At 46.0% G+C, this 23,223-nt stretch overlaps 3 protein-coding genes across 4 annotated transcripts; 2 read left to right on the top strand and 1 right to left on the bottom strand.

The window, feature by feature from the left end:
• Positions 1-424: 424 nt before the first annotated feature.
• LOC133885220 (uncharacterized) lies at positions 425-10,617 on the top strand. Of its 2 annotated transcripts, none has more exons than XM_062324896.1 (5): positions 425-739; positions 9,183-9,233; positions 9,330-9,463; positions 9,542-9,649; positions 10,290-10,617. In XM_062324896.1, the coding sequence occupies exons 1-4, from the start codon at positions 488-490 to the stop codon at positions 9,627-9,629; spliced, it is 525 nt and encodes a 174-aa protein (XP_062180880.1). In that variant the 5' UTR covers positions 425-487; the 3' UTR covers positions 9,630-9,649; positions 10,290-10,617. The 2 variants fall into 2 exon arrangements, with proteins under 2 accessions (XP_062180880.1, XP_062180879.1); XM_062324895.1 differs by having other exon boundaries at positions 10,282-10,617.
• Positions 9,796-11,922, bottom strand: LOC133885221 (1,4-dihydroxy-2-naphthoyl-CoA thioesterase 1-like). Its single transcript, XM_062324897.1, has 3 exons — positions 11,611-11,922; positions 11,340-11,531; positions 9,796-10,068 (listed from the first exon to the last, which is right to left on the bottom strand). The coding sequence occupies exons 1-3, from the start codon at positions 11,764-11,766 to the stop codon at positions 9,916-9,918; spliced, it is 501 nt and encodes a 166-aa protein (XP_062180881.1). The 5' UTR covers positions 11,767-11,922; the 3' UTR covers positions 9,796-9,915.
• Positions 11,923-21,973: 10,051 nt separating this feature from the next.
• LOC133885432 (uncharacterized) lies at positions 21,974-22,992 on the top strand. The gene is made up of 2 exons (XM_062325147.1): positions 21,974-22,289; positions 22,405-22,992. Exons 1-2 carry the CDS (start codon positions 22,187-22,189, stop codon positions 22,539-22,541), a joined length of 240 nt encoding a protein of 79 aa, XP_062181131.1. The 5' UTR covers positions 21,974-22,186; the 3' UTR covers positions 22,542-22,992.
• The last annotated feature ends 231 nt before the right edge of the window (positions 22,993-23,223 follow it).

The raw sequence follows: 23,223 nt of genomic DNA, 5'->3' as shown, positions 1-23,223 counted from the left end.
AAGAAGAATATTAGTGAATTTTACCAGTTTTTTAGAAATTTGTTTCAGGCACTAACAATTGCTAGAAGTTATAAAAGTAGCATTTTTTTGAAAATTTTAGTTTAAATTTTACACAGTATTTTTTGGTGAATTCAATTAAAATGGGTTAAACATGAATTATAGAACACGTAAAAAAAATTTAGAATTTTTGGAGCAACAGAACATCATTGTTTTAAATAGAGAAGGTAGGAGGGAAATTGAACTTCAGAGTACTGTTCATCACGGATTACTGTTCACGTACTGCTCTCGTCTAGTTTTACAAAAAAATTTCATAAGAAATCTATTTATTTAATTTTTTAATCGAAAAAATATAAAAATAAAAAAAGTTCACACTTTGCCCTTTCGTAATTAATTAAGCCCAGCAGCCCAAGACGCAGAAAAAGTCCTCATTTTTCGCGACGGCCCATCCGATTCTGATCCAACGGACCACTCATCGGGGGGCACTCCGATGAGGAGCTCTCTGCCAGCGCTCGTCTCTTCGCCGGCGGCGGTGCTGCCGCCACTGCGGCGGCCTCACCGCCGCTGCCGATTCTTCCTCAGGCCCACGTGCGCTTCGAGGTCCTGCGACGTAGCCCGTGGCTGCAGTGAGCGCTACCAGCCGCGCCTCGTGGCGGCGCAGTCGCCTCCTCCGCTCGCCGCCGGCGCCGTCCGGAGGGACGCCGAAACGGGGCTCGCCTTACTCCTCTTCCTTCTCTCTGTGGTATGAATCTGTTAATCTGTTGCCTTTGGATTTGCCTTCGTCTTGTTGGCTTCGGGGAGTGGTTGGTCGAGCAGTAAGCGAGTTGTTTGATGCGAATTCTTGCCTTCTTGGTTCCATGACAATCCATTGAAGGATTCAGTCTTAGATAGATTTTAGGCACAATTGATTAGTAATTATCGATATTGACAATAGCAACGAACTGGGTAAGGCAAAGAGTTATCGATTTTTCAGTGCTCTGTGCACCTCAACATGGTAATTTTTTAGCAGGATTTCGAGATGCGCGCAAATTCTTGGTCCTTAGAGTTAGATGTCATTTTAGTTTAATGTTATTAAAAAATATGAGTACTACCTTACAATACATCAGGACCGGAATATCAGCAAACAACATGTCAAGCCATAAGCCAAAAATTTTCTTGAATTATTGTGATTGCTCGTTGTATGTCAAAGTAGCAGTTTTGGCCAGGATAGAGAGATGATGGAATCTCTTGCAAATTTTCAGAGAAAGAGGTTTCCTTCGCATGTAAATGGGCAGAAATTTGCAAATAATTGTCCACTTCTTTAAAGGGCCATCTGTGTATCAGGTGCTCAGTAAAGATTATTCTTTTTGAGATAATGATGTGGAGAGGAGCACTGTTCATTGTGTCTATAGTTCATACCCTGTCTTAGTTAGCAAGACTGCCCAGAACAAGGTTGAATTTTTACCACAAGTAGTGACATAGTTGCCTACAATGTTAAAGAATGAGCAAACATGTCGCCGAACGAAGACTTGTAGCATGTGTGGTTACAGCTTACAAACACCCGTGAGCTGTTGGTCAATCTAACTGGTACTTCAGAGAAGCATTGTTTAGTAGTCGTGTAGATTAATTACTGAAGCTGGCAGACATGAGACAAACATGTTGTGCCACCCTAAGCACTGAAACATACAGTGCTCCTTTCTTGTGTTCCACCCTTTGCTCTCCAATGTTGTAAATCCCGGCGAGCTCTTGTCGCCGGCGATCACCGGAAACACGCACGAACACACAGGTTTTGGTGCTGCATAAAACTGGCACCTTTTTCTGTATGTATTGCTTGAATATAAAGGAAATCTCACCCCTAAACATGGCAGTGAACTGCCCTACATGCGCGGCATGCCACTCGACTAGCCGTTCCACCCAGAGCACTCCGCGCACACTTCCCTGAAGACTAGGACGCGCTCCGCATGAACTTGCATGCGTCAAGCACTACAAACATGCACAACCGTTGCTAGCTGGCTGGCTTATTGAATGCTATAGCTAAGAAATGAACAAGCATAGGATTACAAGTAACAATCTCCTCCTAATCCTGATGCTGGAGCTTGAGGTTTACGATGCCAATTCGGTCACGCAGCTCTTGGAATTTCACACGATCGAGTGTCAACCAAGTCAAATGCATCAAGGATGGGCCAGATCGACTTCTGGTGAAGGAAGATGAGATTAAGAATAGATGGCGAGAGTACTTCGACCAGCTGTTCAATAGAGGAGGTGAGAGCTCTTCCATTGAGTTGGACGACTCCTTTGATGATGCCAACAGGCGTTTTGTACGAAGGATTCAGGAGTTTGAGGTCAAGGAGGCTTTAAAAAGGATGAAAGGAGGCAAGGCAATAGGTCCTGATGGTATCCCTATTGAGGTGTGGAGATGTCTTGGAGACATAGCAATTGTATGGCTAACTAAGCTTTTCAACCTCATTTTTTGGGCAAACAAGATGCCCGAAGAATGGAGGCGGAGTATATTAGTACCAATCTTCAAGAATAAGGGGGATATTCAAAGTTGTACTAATTACCGTGGGATTAAGCTGATGAGCCATACGATGAAGCTATGGGAGAGAGTTATTGAACACCGCTTACGAAGAATGACAAGCGTGACCAAAAATCAGTTTGGTTTCATGCCTGAGAGGTCGACTATGGAAGCTATCTTCTTGGTACGACAACTTATGGAGAGATACAGGGAGCAAAAGAAAGACTTGCATATGGTGTTCATTGACTTAGAGAAGGCCTACGATAAGATACCGCGGAAGGTTATGTGGTGGGCCTTGGAGAAGCACAAAGTCCCAACAAAGTATATTACCCTTATCAAGGATATGTACGATAATGTTGTGACAAGTGTTCGGACAAGCGATGGTGACACCAATGATTTTCCAATTAAAATAGAACTGCACCAAGGGTCAGCTTTGAGCCCTTATCTTTTTGCTTTGGTGATGGATGAGGTCACAAGGGATATACAAGGTGATATCCCATGGTGTATGCTCTTTGCAGATGATGTGGTGCTAGTCGACGATAGTCGGACGGGGGTAAATGGAAAGTTGGAGCTGTGGAGACAGACCTTGGAGTCGAAGGGTTTTAGGCTTAGTAGAACTAAAACTAAGTACATGAGGTGCGATTTTAGTACTACTAGGCACGAGGAGGATGAGGTTTGCCTTGACGGGCAGGTGATACCTCAGAAGGATACCTTTCGATATTTGGGGTCGATGCTGCAGAAGGATGGTGAAGTCGATGAAGATGTGAGCCATCGAATCAAAGCCGGATGGATGAAGTGGCGCCAAGCTTTCGGCGTCCTCTGCGACAAGAGAGTACCACAGAAGCTAAAAGGCAGGTTCTATAGGACGGCAATTAGACCTGCGATGTTGTATGGCGCAAAATGTTGGCCAACTAAAAGGCGACATGTCCAACGGTTGAGTGTAGCGGAGATGCGCATGCTGAGATGGATGTGTGGCCACACAAGAAAAGATCAGGTTCGGAATGATGACATACGTGATAGAGTTGGTGTAGCACCAATTGAAGAGAAGCTTGTCCAACATCGTTTGAGATGGTTTGGGCATATACAACGCAGGCCCTCAGAAGCGCCTGTACATAGCGGAAGAATAAAGCGTGCGGATAATGTCAAGAGAGGTCGAGGTAGACCAAACTTGACATGGGAGGAGTCTGTAAAGAGAGATCTGAAAGACTGGAATATCACCAAAGAACTAGCCATGGACAGGGGTGCGTGGAAGTTAGCTATCCACGTGCCAGAGCCATGACTAGACTTGCAAGATCTTATGAGTTTCATCTCTAGCCTACCCCAACTTGTTTGGGACTGAAAGGCTTTGTTGTTGTTGTTGTTGTTGTTGTCGTTGAGTGACTTCGTTAGTATGTCCGCAAGCTGATCCAAGGTGGAAATCTGCTCAAGGACGATCTTCCCACCATCCACACACTCTCTGATGTAATGAAATTTTGTATCTATGTGCTTACTTCTATCGTGGTGGACGGGGTTCTTACTGAGATCAATGGCAGACTTGTTGTCCACCTTGAGGACTGGTGCTCCAGGCTCCGACCCGAGGAGGTCCTTCAGCAGCCGAGACAACCAGACTCCTTGACAAGCACCATTTGCAGCGGCGATGTACTCTGCTTCACACGAAGAAAGGGCCACCACCTTCTGCTTGCTTGATTGCCAGGTGATTGGGCTAGCGCCAAGACAGTACAACACGCCACTGGTGCTTCTCCGATCATCAATGTCACCAGCATGATCGCTATCGCTGAAACCAATCAGCCGATAATCTCCCTTCTCCGCCCTTCTGTAGAACACGCCATAATCAAGCGTACCTGCTATATACCGAAGAAGATGCTTCACCGCTGCACGGTGCTCCTCTCGCGGATGTTCCAGGAAGCGACTCGCAAACCCCACCACGTAGGCGATGTCGGGCTGCGTGTTTACCAGATATTTGAGTCCACCGACGATACTCCGGTACTCCGTCGCGTCCACCAGGGGGCTATCGCTCGTCTTGCTCAGCTTGAGCCGGGACTCCATTGGCACAGCACAGACATTGCAGCCTGACATGCCGCTCCGCTCGACGAGCTTTGCAGCGTAGGCGGCCTGTCCGACGCTGATGCTGTTCTTCATCTGCTGCACTTCAAGGCCGAGGTAGTAAGACAGCAATCCTAGATCGCTCATCCTGAACAACTTCATCATCTCGGTCTTGAACTTGCTGATGCCGTTGTGCCCCATGATGATCAGATCGTCGACGTATACGCCAACGACAAGCCGCGCTTCCCTTGTCTCACGGACGTACACCCCGTGCTTCGCCGTGCTCTTCCGGAAACCAAGCGACAGAAGACTGCCGTCAAGCTTGGTATTCTAGGCCCTGGGCGCTTGACGAAAACCATAGAGCGCTTTCTTGAGCCGCAACACCTTGTGCTCGGCACCGTCGACGACAAACCCGGCTGGCTGGGAGACATACACCTCCTCCAGCAGATCCCCATTGAGGAACGCGCTCTTCACGTCCAGATGATGGACTTCCCAACCTTCGTGCGCCGTGACAGCCAGCAGCAGCCGGATGGACTCCATGCGCGCCACTGGAGCAAAGACCTCATCGAAGTCAATCCCCTGGCGCTGGATGTACCCCTTCGCCACGAGACGCGCCTTATGCTTCACGACGTCGCCGTGTTCATTCTGCTTGACCTTGAAGACCCACTTCAGGCCAATGGGCTTGTGGCCAGTGGGGAGGTCGACGAGGTTCCACGTCTTGTTCTCCTCGATCGATTTCATCTCTTCCTCCATCGCTCGCCGCCAGCACGTGTGCTTCTCGGCCTCCTTGAACGACGTAAGCTCCTCCGCAGTGGTGAACAGCAGCTCGCCACCGTCGAGGGCCCGTGCTGCGAGCCCGGGTGGCGTTCCGTGCCCCAAGACATTATCGAGGGTGCGGAAGCGAACAGGAGCGTCGTCATCGTGATCCACATCAAGCTCATCGTCGAAGTCAGAGGGTGGCGTTGCAAACTCGACAGGTGCGGGTGACGCCGGAGCAGGTGTTGTGGGCGCGTCAAACATCGCGGCCACGGGCGTCGCGGCAGTAGCAGACGCCCCAGGTGTTATGGGCGTGTCGCCCGCCGGCGCTGTGGGCGGGGAGTACATCGCTGCAGGGCTCCCCCTTGCAGCCTCACCCACCTCAATCGTGTACTCCCTGCTCACAAAGTGTTCGATGTTGAATGTCCCGCGTGTGCCACCCTCGCCGCCACTGGTGTCTGCGCCCCAGTCCCACTAGGCCGCCTCGTCGAAGACGGCATCGCGCGTCACGTGCACTCTACCATCCACAGGATTAAACATCCTATACGCCTTCGATCCCGCCTCGTAGCCAACGAAGATCATCGGCGTGCTGCGGTCCTCCAACTTCTTTAGGTGTGGCCGGGTGTTCCGCACATGCGCGATGCAGCCAAAAACGCGGAAGAAGCTCACCGCCGGCCGCTCACCGCTCCAAGCTTCAAAGGGGGTCTTGCCGTCAAGGCTGCGCGTCAGTGAGCGGTTGAGAATGAAGACCGCTGTTGTGACAGCCTCACCCCAAAACGTGCCCGGGAGTTCCTTCACCTTGATCATGCTCCTTGCCATGCCGACGACGGTCTGGTTGCGGCGCTCCACGACCCCGTTCTGTTGCGGCGAGTAGGGGGCCGTGAGCTGTCGTTGCACGCCCTTCTCTGCGCAATAGGCTCCAAATTCCACCGAAGTGAATTCTCCTCTGCGGTCGGTGCGCAACACCTTGAGCTTGCGCCCCGATTCAACCTCTGCTGCCGCCTTGAATCGCCAGATGGCCGCCGATGCTTGGTTCTTGCTTGCGAGAAGATATAGCCACATGAACCGGCTCATGTCATCTACCAGCAGCAAGAAGTATCGGTTGCCACTCGGCGTTGTCGGTGAGATAGGCCCACATGTGTCGCCGTGCACCAGGTCGAGGACCTCTGTAGCTCGTCGTGTTGCCTGCGCTGGGAACGCGTTGCGCCGCTGCTTCCCCGCCAGGCAGCTGTCGCACACTTGATCTACATGATCAATGTGCGGCAAGCTGCGCACCATCCCACCGCTTCCCAACTTCTGCAACGCCTGGAAGCTGATGTGGCCGAAACGCTGATGCCAGCGCCACGCATCGTCCACACGCCGCGCCGCCAGGCATACCGGGCGTGCTAGGTGAAGCCGGATGGTGTAGAGGCGGTTGGGGGAACGCTTGACTCGGGCGAGAAGACGTCGCTGCTCGTCGCGGATTCGCATCACACCATGGTCGATGTGAATGTCGTAGCCGTCCTCGTCCAGCTGCCCGACGATGATGAGGTTGGTGTCGAGGCGCGGGATGTGATAGATGCCAATGAGCTGCCGGTGCTCCCCGGTCTTACAGGCGAAGAGCACCGTCCCGCGCCCTACTATGTTGACGACGGACCCGTCCCCGAACCTCACTGTGCCGTAGATGTTGTCGTCGATCTCGGAGAAGACGGCGCGTGATCCAGTCATGTGATTGGTCGCGCCCGTGTCGAGGTACCAGAGGGCGTCGTCAGCGGTGCCCTCGCTATCCAGCTGCGCGAACGCACGCGCCTCCTCAAGCCGGACCGGGGCTCGCTCCTACGGCATCGAAATCACCGGCGGCGGCTCATTGACTCCATATGGTGACGGCGTGGGGCGGATATGGACTGAACTCACCCTAGCCATCAGCAAGGTGGGCTCCTCCTCTTCAACTCGTGCGACGTGGGCCACTCCGTTCTTGGGCTTGGAACGGCAATCTCTGGCCCAATGGCCTGTCTTCCCGCACCTGCAGCACTCGTCCTTGCTCACCTCCCGGCGCGCACCCGAGTTGACTCCACCGCCACTGGACGAGCTCCGACAAGGCCGCCTCCGGCGATTGCCGGACTTGAATCCACTCGAGGATCCTTCTCCCTTCTGGCGCTCCCTTGACCGAGCCACCCACTCTTCCTCAGTGAGGTAGAGTTTTCCGTCGGTGTGTGGTGGTGGCGGCGCATCATCTTCTGCCGCACGATCTTCCGCCGCAAGCAAACGCCCACTCACATCCTCCAGCGTCAGCTTCATGAGGTCTGTCGTTACCTCAATGGCGATGGCGACCTGGGACAGCCTCTTGGGGACAACGCGAAGGAGCTTCTCCACGACCTTGTGCGGCTCGATCGTCTCGTCCACCGTCCCGAGCGCGGCGATGAGGTTGGAGAGACGCATGGTGAAGTCGTCGACGTTCTCCCCGTCGTGGAAACGGATCGACTCGAACTCTCGCCGCAGGCGCTGTGCCTTCGTCTTTCGCACCGACTCGCTCCCGACTCGCATCGACTTCACAGCGTCCCATGCCTCAGCCGCAGTCTCCTTCACCGCCAACGCCGCCACCATTTCCGGCAGCACAGCGCTCGTGATCGCATCGAGCGCCATTCGATCTTCCTGCAGCGAGACACCTCCAGGCTCGATGGCGTCCCAAAGATTACGCGCCTGCATCTTGATTTTCATCACCAGAGACCACTCCGTGTAGCTGGTCTTAGTCAAAAGCGGCCAGTTCGTCGCCCCGCCAATCTCGCGGACAACACGCACGACACCCTCCTCCTTACCGCTGCCACCGGCGTCGGCATCCGCCTTCTTCCCGCCAGGAGGGGAACTGGGAGGGGTCTTGTCGCCAGTGTTCGTCATGAGTGCTTAGCAGATTGCCGGATCACGATTCCAGCGGCGAAACCTCGCCACGATCGATCCCAAGCTTGCCGCCGGCTCTGATACCAATTGTTGTAAATCGCGATGAGCTCTTGTCGCCGGCGATCACCGAAAACACGCACGAACACACATGTTTTGGTGCTGCATAAAACTGGCACCTTTTTCTGTATGTATTGCTTGAATATAAAGGAAATCTCACCCCTAAACATGGCAGTGAACTGCCCTACATGCGCGGCATGCCACTCGACTGGCCGTTCCACCCAGAGCACTCCGCGCACACTTCCCTGAAGACTAGGACGCGCTCCGCATGAACTTGCATGCGTCAAGCACTACAAACGTGCACAGCCGTTGCTACCTGGCTGGCTTATTGAACGCTATAGCTAAGAAATGAACAAGCATAGGATTACAAGTAACATCCAACTCATATCGTTATTCTTGTGTATCCTACCAACGTGGTTTCCCTCTCTCCTCACTTTTAGTACTGAACCTATGCGTTTGGGCTTTAGCTCCAGCCTCCAGGAACACCATAGGTCATAGGCTGGAGCAACGAATTTTAACAGGACCATCTATACAAATGGGTAACTAAAGTTCTCATTGTTCTTGTCAGAGGTGGCCACTAGTATCTGTTAAAAGGGGGAGGGGGGGGGGGGAGAGGAAGAAGGTTGTGTTTGATACAAAGTAATTGCCTGTCTCGCATTCTATCTATTTACTGAAATGGTTCTGCACACTACAGAGCCAGTTTCAGTTTCGCCTGTATGGAGGCTAGCCTGAAGAAAAATTGATTGGTCAGTTCATTGCTCAATATCATTAGATGAACATAAAGATGTAAAATGATTGGTCACAATCAATCTAGCTGTCACAGCTGTACGGGAGCTTATGTTGTATCCTATAGTAGATAGTTGTAGTTCCATACAGATTCTGCCTGCCACCAAAATCTACGATCAAAATTCACCCTAATTCTTGCACACCCTACAATTAACTTTCTGGATCCTAATTTCAGGTGATGAGCTTCTTTCTGTTACTAGCCATCTTATCATTTTCAGCATGCAGGGTGAGTAAATCATCTAAATAAATGGTATCTATTTCATAAACTCGAAAATACTCTTATCTGAAACAAATCCCCCCCCCCCCCTCTCCCCCTGAACAGGCTTTTCAGAGGTTGGAAACTACAGTGAATGAATTATCAAAAGTAGTTGCAGAAGGGGTACCTGGAACTCTATCTGCACTAAAGCTGTCCTTCTTGGAGATCAATGATTTAACTAGCCAGCTAAAGAACCTTAGGTAATACATTTCACAACCAGTCCAAATTTAACTTGAAAATGGTGTTTATATTTTTTTCTCCTCCTGATACTATTACAGGAAGAGACTCACATTAAGTACATTTGGGAAGGAGAGTAGTATTAAAGCAAGTTCTTGGACTGGATGGCCAAAACAGCAAGACACATGAAATTAATCTGCAAGTGAAATGTCAGTTATGAACTTGTTGTTTACTACTAAAATTCTTTATGGAGTCATACATGCTTGCCATAGTAGTCCTGGACATTTGCCTAAACATCAGGCATCATAAGCTTGTTGCAGTGCCCGTGTATCTTTTGTTTGCAAATATTGTGTGCTGAAAGTAAGAAACTGTGCCTTGAACCCAAAGCTTTCCACAAAAGACTGACAGTTGATGAGGAGATATTTTATTTTACACCTGTATGCAACAATGTAAGTTACATATCTTGAGCTGCTCCCTACAACTTTGCAAGTTTCTTGAGGCCTACTTCATAGCTCTTCATCTCCTCTGGTGTTGATAGGTTGGTTAATAAGGTAACCCTTGCTGTTGATACCAAATCTTTGCACTCTGATGTGGACGGATCTATCCGCCATATCTGAACCTCCCAAACCTTTCAGAATCACGAAAGTTTTAGACCAAAATTCAGAAATTGTGCACATAACTAGAAATAAGCGCACAACAAGAAGCAACCTATATACACATCGGTGGTTGGTACTACTGCGCATTTCACTCATGCTGAAAGCTATAGTCCAAATGCTAAAACTACATGAAGCAACGACTTGATATGTATATTATTTGCGCTAATTATGATTTCTGCCTGTAGCGGTTAAGGTGGCATGCTAAAGGCACGCGAGTGACCACTATCGGATTATCCCTAAGCAACCCAAGTGAAGATACTGTAAGTGCGAAGGAGCATGATCAGTGAACTATGTGACTGCAATCACAATGTCCACTTCCTTCTCCATTTTCATTGTGTTAGTTGTGTTCCCTTGCGCAAGGTTGCTGTTACATAGTTAAAATGCTGTCTAGATGGTGTAGTTATTGACAGCCAACTGCATGTAGCTCATGTAACAGACAAGACACCAAAAATACAGTTATGGGCAGCCATCTACATCTAACCCATGTAACGGGTAAGAAACCAAGATGCATTGCGAGATTCTGAACCTTGTATGTATGTTAGCTGTTAAGTAAAAACATATTGTGCAGCTTACTAGCCTACTTCTAGATCCCATGATACTGCCAACTACTGTACTGTTAGCTGTCCTCTGCCATCCCTATATGTTGTGGAGTTGTGCAATGAGTTCATCCGGCTGCCATCATGATGCATGGACACTGAATGGGGATAGGCTTCCAGTTCCAGCTAGCCCCATGCGGCAGTTTCTTCTGTCGATGATATCTCGCAGGGTGCACGTCAGAGAAGGATGCGCGGCAGAACGGTCCAACTTTTGCAGCTGAACCTGAACATTTCGTTTGAAAGCGAAAAGCTGAACGTTTCCTACACTCAAGACCAAGTGACGTGGTCATGTTGCCGCCGTTGGTCTTCTACTTTGATTTCTGTAACCCTCAACCTGACCCGGAAAACCCTGGTCATGCTGAGTGTGATGTTTGTGACCTGATTTCAGTGAAATCTGGTAGGAGTAACTGTAACTATGTCTCCATCTGCTAGCGTTGTTGCTTCTCAAATGTACCAATCAACTAAAGCCATTTGATTGTTTGCTAAACTAGGCGGCCGATTGATCTTCACACAAGGCGCCCGTGCTAAAACTATTTGGAGCGCACAAGTTTTACGGGAATTCCAAAGGAAACGGTTCGATTGCAATGTGAATACGAGGAATTTCAGTAAGAAGGGATTCTGTATTGGTGAAGGAGAAGGCAGGTTACCTGTATCTTGCGGCCGAGCTGAATGGGGGTGGCCTGCGCCTGGACGACGTCGCCGAGGCGCGCGGGCCCGACGTGGTTGATGGAGAGCTGCACGCCGGCCAGCCTCCGGTACCCCGACGCGACGTACCCGCCGATGCTCGCCGTCGTCTCCGCCATCAGCGCCGAGACGCCGCCGTTGAGCCAGTTGAAAGGCTGCACACCATCGAGCTAGCTCGTCACGGTTCATCTAAGCAACGGGGACATATATGTACACGCTTCGTATGGTACCTACCTGGCAGCACGTCTCGGTGACGGGGAGGCGGCCGACGACCTCCCGCGGGGTGATGAGGGTGAACTCGAAGCCCAGCGCGTGCAGGGCCCTGTCCACCGGGGCCGCCTTGGCCTCGCCCGCCGGCAGCGAAGGCTTGCACTCGCCGGTGCCGCCCATCGCTGTCCTCCTCCTGCCTCTGCGTCGGCCTCTGGCTTCCTGGCGGCGGGGGCGTTTCTTGTCTTGTGTCTTTCGACTCGGCTCAAGCGGAGGATGGATGGATAATAAAGTCTTCTACAGTGTTAGCTTGGAGTGATGCCCCAAGTGAAGACTGAAGAGAGGAGGTTCACACATCGATCCTGACATTGTAAGTAGTGATGTTAGACCGTTCTAACTATGTTTTCTTCATTTTATTCTTTTTTTAGTCCTTATTCTCTTTATTTTCCTTATTTTTAACAGTTTTTTCAAAGAAATTTGTAAAGATAAAAGGAGACAAAATTTCATCCAAAAAGAATGATTTTAAAAATTCTTTAAAAAATATATAAAAAAAACCATTGAAAAGAACGAGAATCCTTTCCAAATCATAAAGATATTTCATTAGATATAATCTTGGAATATAAAAATTCTGGAGCTGTGCAACAAGTGCCCCAGTGTCAGTTAAATATAATATTATTCGCTCCTCACTTGTGTACTGATGCACAATACATCACTCCTGACTTGAATGCTAGATCTTGTAATCAATGGTGGGCCAATCCTGAATAGAAGACGCGGGAATGGAGAGATTTTTTTCTTGCCTTCCTTATTTTTTATTTATCACGTGGGTCCCGTTGCCAACTTTCGGTTGTGGCCCTCTTTTTTTTTTTCTGGGATCAGTAACACGCTGTGGAAGACTAGAAGGCCTAAAGGGCCGCGCAAAGCAGAATGTACGGTGATTTGTTTATGTTTCCTTTTCTGAGCTTGGGCTGGACATGTTGGGCTCCCATTGGGCTGGGCTTCAATGGAACTGGACATGAGTAAGGATGCAAGAAGGTATCGAGTTTTTTTTTATATTTTTTAACTTAAAATATTAAATAAATAGACTCAGGTAGAAAGATTTAAAAAATAAATATCTACCGCCCCCTCATCAAGCGGGTAGGCTCTTACCACCCTCTCAGTGGGCGGCAAGCGGTGTGGTGGGCCTTACCGCCTCTTTGAAGTTACCCGGTATTCGTCATATAAGAAGAATATTAGTTATTTTTTTCAGATTTTTAAAAATTTATTTGAGACCCTAACCATGGTTAGAATTTATAAAAGTAGTCTTTTTTTTAGAATTTTAGTTTAAATTTTATACATATTTTTTTTAAGATGAATCCAATTAAAATGGATTTCATATGGATTACGAAGCACATATAAAAAGTTATAGAATTTTTAGAGCAACAAAATACTACTATTTTGAATAAAACATGAGAGATAGAAATAATATGCGTGAACAGTAATTTCGACGAATACTGTTCATCCGACTGGTAACCATCCTTAGAAGAGGCGGTAACGCCGCTGCCGCCTACCGCCCAATGAAAGGATGGTAGGTATTTATTTTTATAAATTTTTTATTAGAAATCTATTTATTTAATATTTTAAGTTATAAAATATAAAAAAAAATCCTAGTCAAGATGGCTTGCTAACAGAATTTTATTAAGTTTTTGAGAGGTTATCAAAGAGGATCTTACGTCTCTGTTTGATAATTTCCAAAGGGAAATTACCTATTTACAGCCTAAATTTTGGTGTTATTACTCTTATACCTAAAAGTGTAATGCGCAAAAAAATTCAAAAATACCATTACATATGTTTGCTTAATGTTAAGTTTAAAATATTCATTAAAGTTAGCACTAACAGGATCGGTAGTGTAGCTGAAAAAATGGTGCGACCTACACAAATTGTTTTCATGCGTGGCTGCAATATAATGAAAGGAGTTATTATCTTCCATGAGATCATTCATGAACTATATAGGAAAAAATGAAATGGTATGATATTAAAAGTTAATTTTGAGAAAGCTTATGATAAGGTTAAATGGTCTTTTCTTCAACCAGCTTTACACATGAAAGTATTCTCGGCACAATGGTATGAATGGATCAAAAGCTTTGTGTCGGGAGGGAATGTGGGGATTATGGTCAATGATGAAGTTAGCCCCTACTTCCAAACACATAAATGACTTAGATAGGGAGATCCTCTCTCGCCAATTCTTTTTAATATTGTTGTTGATATGCTTGCAATAATAATTTCAAGGCTCAAATACAACGGACAAATTTTAGAAGTTGTACCATATCTTGCGGATGATGGACTGTCCATTCTGTAATATGCAAATGACACCATTATTTTTATGGACCATAACTTGGAGCATGCAAAAAATATGAAACTTCTTTTATGTGTCTTCGAACAACTCTCTAGGCTCAAGATAAACTTTCACAAAAATGAGTTATTCTGTTATGGCGATGCTAAGAAATATGAAGATCAATACACACATCTATTCGGGTGTGATATTGGCAATCACCCATTCAAATATCTTGGCATACTTATGCATTATAGAAAACTGAAGAACAATGATTGGAAGGATGTAGAAGAGATATTTGAAAAGAAACTAAGCAATTGGAAAGGAAATCTTATGTCTGCTAGGGGCCGATTAGTACTCATAAACTTAGTTTTAAGCAGCCTTCCCATGTTTATGATGTCTTTCCTTGAGATTTCTTGAGAGGTCCTAAAGATATTAGATTATATACGATCTAGATTCTTTTGACAAGGGGACAATCATAGAAAGAAATATAAGCTGGTCCGATATAATATCTTATGTCAACCAAAGGATCAGGCTGGATTGGGAATTACTGATCTATTAGTCCAAAATATCTGCCTCCTCAATAAATGGCTCTATAAGCTACTAAACGAGAATGAGATTTGGCAAAGGTTACTCAGAAAGAAATGCTTAGCTAATAAAGCACTCATTCAGGTGGAAGGAAAACCAAGAGATTTCTACTTTTGGACTGGCCTCATAAAAATTAAGAGTGAATTCCTCAAATGAGGTTCTTTTCAGATATAGGACGGAATCCAGATTAGATTTTGAAATGACAAGTGGTTAGGGAATAGACCCCTAAGTGAGCAATACTTTCTACTCTATCATGTTTCTAGGAGGCGGCAGGTCATAGTTGTGGAAGTGATGAGAACAATACCATTGAATATCTCTTTCCGTCGACCGATCATAGGAGACAAACTAATTGTCTATCACAATCTAGTGTCAAAGTTACTGCATATTAACCTCTCCGATGAATGTGACACATTTAGATGGGGACTACATGTGAATGAGAGTTTTTCAGTTTATTCCATGTAAAAAAGAAGATTAATAAGCCCATCATGGTTCCAAATAAATGATTGTGGAAACTTAAGCTCCCGCTCAAAATAAAGATCTTCTTGTGGTATTTAGAAAAAAAGAGTAATTCTGATCAAAGATAATTTGACCAAAAGAAACTGGAATGGTAGTCTCAAATACAGCTTTTGCAACGACAATGAAAATATTCAACATCTTTTTTTTTCCAGTGTCATTTTGCTAACTCATTATAGCAGATAGTCAGAATAGCTCTAGACATTAACAAATCTAGAGATATACACCATATTATGGGTGGTTGGCTAGGTGACTTAGGTGCAAGTAAAAAGAAAGAAATATTGGTTATGGTGGCTGTCCTTTTTGGATAATTTGGCTATACTGTAATGATATTATCTTTGATAAGAAAACAATAATCTCTTTTATGCAAGCACTTTTTAGGGGTATTTATTGGCTGAGAATCTGGAAATTGATGCATCAGGAAAGCGAGAGAGAAAACATAATCATGATGTGCCAAGTATTTGGGGTGGTAGCTATGGGGCTTTTCGCCAAAAAGGGTGACAATTTAATACTAAACTATATGACCAATGATTTACATTCATATGATCTTTTATGCTTGTATTTTCTTCAATATTCAGCTGTGAGCTGAGATGATGTAATAATAAACTAGGGTTGTATGCATCACACGATGTAAAAGGTTGGGACTTTTTCACATTGTCGAAAAAAATTCAATGGGTACTTCTAGTCACCACTTAGTTATTTTTTCTTAACTTAATTATATGAGTGTGAATTTTTTTTTTTTTTGAGTTTTGGATCGACTAATGACCAAAAAGTATAAAACTTGTCTCCCATGAGGCAGCTGGGCTGCCTCTATCGTTTGTTTGCTCAATCCCATTCCCGCGAAAGCTTCAGTTACAATTAAGCTCTTTTTACCCGTAGTTTATAGCCGTCAATGATTTATTTTAAGTAGAGTAACCCAAACAATTTAATTTTTCTGAACGTTATGTGGAGTATACATACTCTTAATTTTCCTGAACGTCGCACCTTTTCTAAAGGGGCTGCATCATACTCGTTGCTTTACTGTTCTTAATTTGTAGAATCTGACGATCTGTCTCAAAAATAACCCTTGTCATACCCAGGTTTTCAGCTTATGCATGTTACCGCTCGAAGAAAGGCAATTGCCTCAGCATGTAGAGCATCCCACACATACCTACTGTGACCTTCGTGCAGCTGCCGGTAAAACATACCCTGACCTGTCGAGCAATGAAACTAACCGACTTGTGCGCTAGCTGCTGATTAATTACTTGTTTCTCAGTGTGTGTAGTGTGAATTGTTGCGGTGCATATACACGGGGAGATCATCAGGGAGGAAACGCTCCTCCGCCGTGCTGGGTTTTTTTGGCTCAGTGACGGATCCAGAATTGTAAATAAGGTGGTTCAACTTAACACAATTTAATAGACTAATCATACTACAGTACTAGAGCTACAGTAAAATTCAAGAGCTGGTATAAACCTTAAGATAATCTATAATCCACCGTGTCACCTTGCTGGATACGCCACTACTTAACTTCACCACGACCGACACGGAGACGGAGGAGGAACAAGGGAAGTGGCTGCGGAGCCGCAGCAGCACCAATGCCACGGCACGATCGCGAGCGCTGCGAGGACGATCGACGACGACGGCGGCGGCGGCGGTGGTACGCCGAACGCTACATCGACCGCCGGGCGTCCGTGTTCATCGACAAGGTCCGTCCACCGCGCCATGCTCGCCGGCGCGCGGGGCTACGACGGCCGGGCCGCCACCGCCACCGCCACGCTCGTCGTAGGCGCGCGCGCCATGATCTATCGATCACGACGTACGTACGTACGTGCCGTGCAAGTGGGGTCGTTGCGTTGTTAGTTGGTTGGTTGGTTAACAACCCTGACGTTTGTTTGGGTGTACCCACTGCCGACGTACGCCCTGTACCGCACATGCATGGCCGGCGGTAACGACAGTGTTTCAAATCACTTTCAGTCACCTTTTGATCTGCATGTGTGCGCCTCGAATTTGATTCTATCGGATCGAAGTTTGAGCGTGTCACGTGAACGCAAAATTTTCCTTTAAAGGTGACGGTACAAAAATAAGAATGATATTTCCGGTGGTCCATGTTTACAAGTCTGTAATTTACTCTGCCCGATACGTTCAATTAGTTCTCACTGCTACGAAAATGCAGCATCGGTTCAAAATCATCAACAGTATCGGGTTTTGAACGGCACTGATAGTCCTAACCTATCAGTACCGGGTCTGAAACTGACACTCTAAAATTCTTTTCACTGCCGGTTCTCAGCTCTAACCGACACTAAAAATATTCTGGGAGCTAAAAAATAAACGAGTTGGCTCGAGAATCCTGAGCAGGCTCAGTTGCTGTTACTATCGCTGCAGTGCTCCCTCCGTCGCCACTGCGGTGCTCAAATGGAACACATCTCATCCATACAACACATCATAATCAAATTCAATACAACAACGCAATCTTTCCTCACAGCAGGGGATACATCAACATCAAGCCCTACACAGACAAAACAAACACACCGAGGAACATACAAGGGGAGGTGGCCTGCAGGAACATACAAGCATACACATCGGCGGCCTCCCCGAACTCTCATATTCGTGCTCCGCCGCACCCGTTCTTGCATCTGTGTCGGAGTCGTCTTGCTCCGCTTCCGCTTCACCAATCCCGATGGAATCTCGGCTGTTGGATCGCGATTCACAGTGCGGATGGTTCATAGGGCGCACACTCGCTAGGGAGCACGCCGTGGATTGGCTCGAACGAGTCCAGCAGCGTGTGCACGTCGGCCATGCACGGCACGATCCATGATCCAGAGAGGGGCGGTGGCCGGTGGGGAACAAGAGAGAGAGAGGAGAGTTCGAGAGAGCGAGATGAGTTGGAGCCAGCTGGACGTTTGGTGAGCCAAAATATCTGCTCGACCAAACGTTTGGTGAGCCAAAATTACATTGGATAAAAATTTCGGGTCCATGTAGATTAAAGATCGCCAAGTGGGCCGGGCCAAATGGGTCGGCACGAGGCATAATCATTTTGGCCCGGCCCAAGCACAACGACTTGGGTCGTGCCTGGGCTAGAGCCGCGGTACGACGGGCCGGCACGGCACGGCACGACCCATTTAACTATTCATATTTTTTTAGTATTTTATATAATTTATTTAGATCTAATACCATATAGGATATGTGGTGTAATGGTAGTTTGTTTGACTCCCAAGTAGAAGGTCGAGTGTTCGATTCCGAGTGAAAACAAGTTTTTGTGATTTTTTCTAATTTTCTGCGAGCTAACGGGCCCAAAAAAAATCATCGGACCTACCGTACCGCGGGCCGGCATGGCACGGCCTGGTCTTAAATGGCCGTGCCTGGGTTGGAGTCACGGCACGTGGACCGGCACAGCACGGCCTATTTAGCTAACGGGTCTAAACGGGTCGGCCTCAATGGGTCCGTGCTGTGCCGGGCCGGGCCGCTCATTTGGCCATCTTTGATGTAGATTTTGAGTGCCGGTTGGGATTAAAAGCGGTACTGATAGTTGGAGCCAGACGTTTGGTCCGAGCTAAATTAGAATGGATCAAAATTTTCGGGTCCAGATGAACTTTTAGTGTCAGTTATGACTAGAACCGGCACTGATAGTCCATATCAGTGTCGGTTTGTAACACGAATCGGCGCTGATGCAGACTATCAGTGTCGGTTTTTAGCAGCTTCATGACTGTTCGAGCACGGGAAGTTATGATGTACCGGTACTTTTGATCAGTTTTATAGTAGTATCTGCAGTCTATAGGATAATAGATAAATACTTCTCATATGGTTGCACTTGCCTGACTGGCCGATTAATTTTCTCCTAGCTGACCACAATCATTGCTATTTCTTTATGTTCTATATATGTGCATTTGAGTTGATCACCGGAGCTGACCATGTGACATATGAACATGTGTACTTTAATCGATTTCAATGTAGGAAACCCCGACACTTTTCTGGTATGGTTGCTGTCTCCAACGTTTTCTTTAGTAGATAAGCACCGACGTACGTACTCAATAGTAGTATAGTTTTCCCTAATGATCGATCCTTAAAATATTTTCCTCTGGTGGTGTGCATCATGGTTGATACCGGACACGGAGAAACCGTGAATGGCCGGCCGGTCGTCACCGCTGCCGGCGGCCTGGGCGGCGGTTTTCGCAAACCGCACATTTAGAGAGAGGCGAACGGGCTTGTAGCTCGGTGACAAACCTGTAAGGTGGAGGTTGATCGGGAGTTTGAATTCTCGGTTTCGTACATCCTATTAAAAAGGTTTTCAATGAAGACTTGGGAAAGAGATCTAGTGTTGAAAGAAAAGAGAGAAGGGATTGATTCGGTCTACCGGCCGGAGCGCGTCGATCAATAGTGAGAGCTTGGCTCAGGAGGGCATACGCGGGAAACATGAATCACGCGCGAGACTGGGGCCTGGGGGCCGACGCCAACGCGGGCTCACAAGCACAAGGTACACGGCTCCTGGGCGGCGGTGCCTCCCGGCCGGGCGCCGGCCACCCGCCCTGGTCCATGGCCATGCTTCCAGTCCACTTCATCTCCGTGCATGTGCGCTGCATGCGACCTCATGTTCTGTCTTTTTGACGTTCAAGGCATCGGCCGATGGAGCCCCCAGTCTGCACCGACGATTCTGTTCTCACTTGCATGCCTGCTCCTACCTTTCATCTGATTCTAATCTAGTTTCTTTCTCTATTTTTGCCTTTTTTCCAAACATTCGGAGTATGTTTGTTTTAGACATATGCTGTATATAATTTTATTTCTATTTTCTTTTTAGATAATATCAACCTATTTTGTTCTAATTTTCTAAAAAATATTTCACAATGAGAAATATGTTTTTTTATAAGTTTTCAAAAATATTAACAAATCATCTATATAGATTAATATAAAATATTAATTTTCATTAAAAACATTTTGTATTTTCCTTTGAAATAATGCATACACATTTTTTAAGCCTAAATGCATTACAGACCATTCAAAATGCCCTTACGAACATGCAAATATTGTCAATTCTATAGATTCTTCTACCATCTTAACTTACCAAAAACTAGCTTTCAAATTAAAATTTGAAAGCTATTTGTTAGCTTGTACCCTATTGATCCATTCTTGTTTATTTGAAATGTTATATGCATCATCCATAATATTATCATTTAGCTTTTTATAATTTATCACCATTCTTGATTTACCCATTACAATTTTAGAATAAATTTTTACTATAAATGCTGCTGATCTATGTAAACTTCTACTTTCTCTTATTGCCCCTAATTTTAATATTCTTCAATATGTATTTTAAACACTTCTATATCCTTTAGAGTGATTTCTATAGGACACATATATATTATGTGGCTAGTCACAAATATAGTTAATGTTGTGGCTAGCCAACTCAGCGAGCCAGCCTTGGCTCCCTCCGCACCATCCAACCTAGCCAGGACACCCTGCTCGCCAACCAACCTGGATCGCGCCAATCGCCTGTGCGCCAGCCTGTATCCCACAAATCTCGGGCGCACTCAGACAATAGTAATCAGATAACAGAGGAAGTTGCAATTGATTACAATCAGCAGGAATAGTATTTTTGGAGCCTTGATGATCGTAACTGTCGTTATCATCTCATCGGTAATAGCTTACTAACATGTCGTAATTTACTTGTTTAAAGCTAGTCATAATCATTTAACCAATCTCATCATAACTGTAGTGATTTTTAACATTATTTTCAGTAATAACTATTGTAACTCAGTATTGTTAAAGGTTGCAATTGATGTGTAGGTTAGTTGTTATCCAATAATCACAACTATTCTTAGTTATAACTATCGCAACAAAGCGTGATAATTAGTTGTAACCAAATCATAACTGATTGTTACTTGCACTAGACCTTATTAGGTAACCTAAGCATAATCGATAATAAATTCGTGTTGTATATGATAGTATCCAGAAATACTTTTCACTATAATTAGTAGCGACTCATAGCGCTTAGCATGTCATTCTATAAAATTTCAGTGAAAATACGTGATTGTAATTCAATAGTATAAACATCTCAAATATCAACCATATAGTAACAGCATTTTAGTCACAGCATTCGTAATGACAGAAATTCTAATGTAATTAAAGAAATTCTAATTACAGTTATTTAATTTTTTGTCAAATATATCCTTCATGCATCTTGTTTTGTTAAGCGTATTTTTTGAATAATATACTTCAAATGGATTGACAATAGGACTTACGGTTCAAGAAAAATAACATTTTACAAAAAGAGCAAGAAAAGATTCGCTACATATATGACTCATGAGTGGTGGGAAGGGAGATCACGTGGTATGCTTGGGTTGATTTTGTTGTTTGACTTTGGCTTCGTGGGAGTGCTTTGGTGCATGAAATATTCTATAGGCATAGTAAGTCTGCTATGCACCTAAGTGGAAAATAGACTCGTGTGTGTGTGTCTATATATATATATAATGTAATTATTTGATTTCTACTGTTGAATTATTTTACAATTAATTGTCCTAAAAAACTCATAAAATTGTATGCTTTCATGTTCATATTATGTCTTATTATTCATAGAGATACCGACCGGTAGTTGACTATCAAGTTAATTTTAGGTAAAAAACATTAACTTTTTTAAAAAAATGGTAAGTTAACTATACGTATCCCACGATGACAACCTTGTGTGACGGGAGCAAATGATTACTTAGCGCAATAGAAATCATAGAGGAGAAGACTCTCTTTTCATTATTAGGATGCATGTGCCTCACGCTCCACGCTAGCTACGCCAACCAGGAGCCGTGGGATCATACGATCGGACGGCTCCGGGCCACACGGCCAAGGCGCCACTTACGCGCCAAGTGCATTTCAATCTACGCCGAATTGGTTTCGATCGACATCAACGTGCACCCCCACCAGTCTTGTCTCCCGGATCTTGCCTCCCACCTTCCTCACTCTCTCTCTCTCTCTCTCTCTCTCTCTCTCTCTCTCTCTCTCGCCATGGATATATATGGGCGTACAGGCCCCGGCCAGGTACCTCTACTGCTCTTGTTTACCACAGCATACTAGTTCACAACTTTGCATGCATACACAGTCCGGCACACAGAGACATCGGTTGATTTGATTCTACAGCCCTGTCTCAAGATACATACATACATACATACATACATACATACATACATACACCAGCAGCAGCAGCAGCAGCAGCGAATTGGAATAATTTGCAGCATGGGTTCATGGGTGCGCACCATCACGTCGCCGTTCAGGAAGATGCTCAACCCGCAGCGGGAGCAGCACGGCAAGAAGACGCGTCACCGCCACCAGTCTTCAGGTAAATATAGCTGTTTCAGTTTTCATCTATCCATCTCCGACTCTCCGCTGTGTTTGTGATCATTGACTGAATCGTGAATGGACGCTAATACCTTCTCGATTGATTCGGTCTGCAGCGCTGGTGCCCGGCGGCGACGCTGCGGAGAGGTCGTCGCAGCTGTACGGCGAGGTGATGGCGTGCACGTACGAGGACGTCCAGGTCATGTGGTCCATGCTCGACAAGGCCAGGATCTCCAGCGCCGCGGCGTCGTGACCACGCCTTCCACTCGATCCATCCCATCCGCCGTCCGTCCTTGGAGACAAGACGAGACGATCAGGATCGATCCACCAGTACATACTAGAAGTCTACAGCCATTGGTTGCAACGCAAGCTCTTGACGATACGCAAGCGGACGCGCTGCAGCAAGCTACTTGCAGATCGTCAAGGCTGCATGCATGCAAGTTCTGAAACTTGTTTTTTTCCAGTTGATTTTTGTGTGGTCTATGATCTATCATGGCCGAGTCTGAATCCCCTGTACTGGCACACATGTATGCATGTTATGCTGGATTAATGGAGAGATTTAAGTACTCCTACCACAACATTATTAGATTCTCACTTTTGAGGCCATGTTTTGTTTCCTCTTTCTTAGTTTTTGGTGTCAGGGATGCATGTATTCGGTCATCATCCGATCCATTAGTTATATAGTATTTTGGGTTGGGGATCAATCTGAACTCCATGCAGCACTGCACTGACTCTGCCCTTTGGGTCAAATAACAGTGCTACCGTTTTATGTTCACTAATCCACTGCAGTCGGACGGTTAAGGGTGAGGGTAGAAAATTCGAGGATGGAGATGAACACGAAACTGCAGCAGCGCGAGTATACTTTTATTGACTTGAAAAGTCCGAACCATTCACCAGCAGACAGTTTTCTAGACATACAAGGTGCTGGTCCTTTT

The sequence above is a fragment of the Phragmites australis genome, chromosome 11, assembly GCF_958298935.1.
Source record: "Phragmites australis chromosome 11, lpPhrAust1.1, whole genome shotgun sequence".
In the NCBI taxonomy this organism is placed as follows: Eukaryota; Viridiplantae; Streptophyta; class Magnoliopsida; order Poales; family Poaceae; genus Phragmites; species Phragmites australis.
This window is presented reverse-complemented; position numbering and strand designations above follow the sequence as displayed.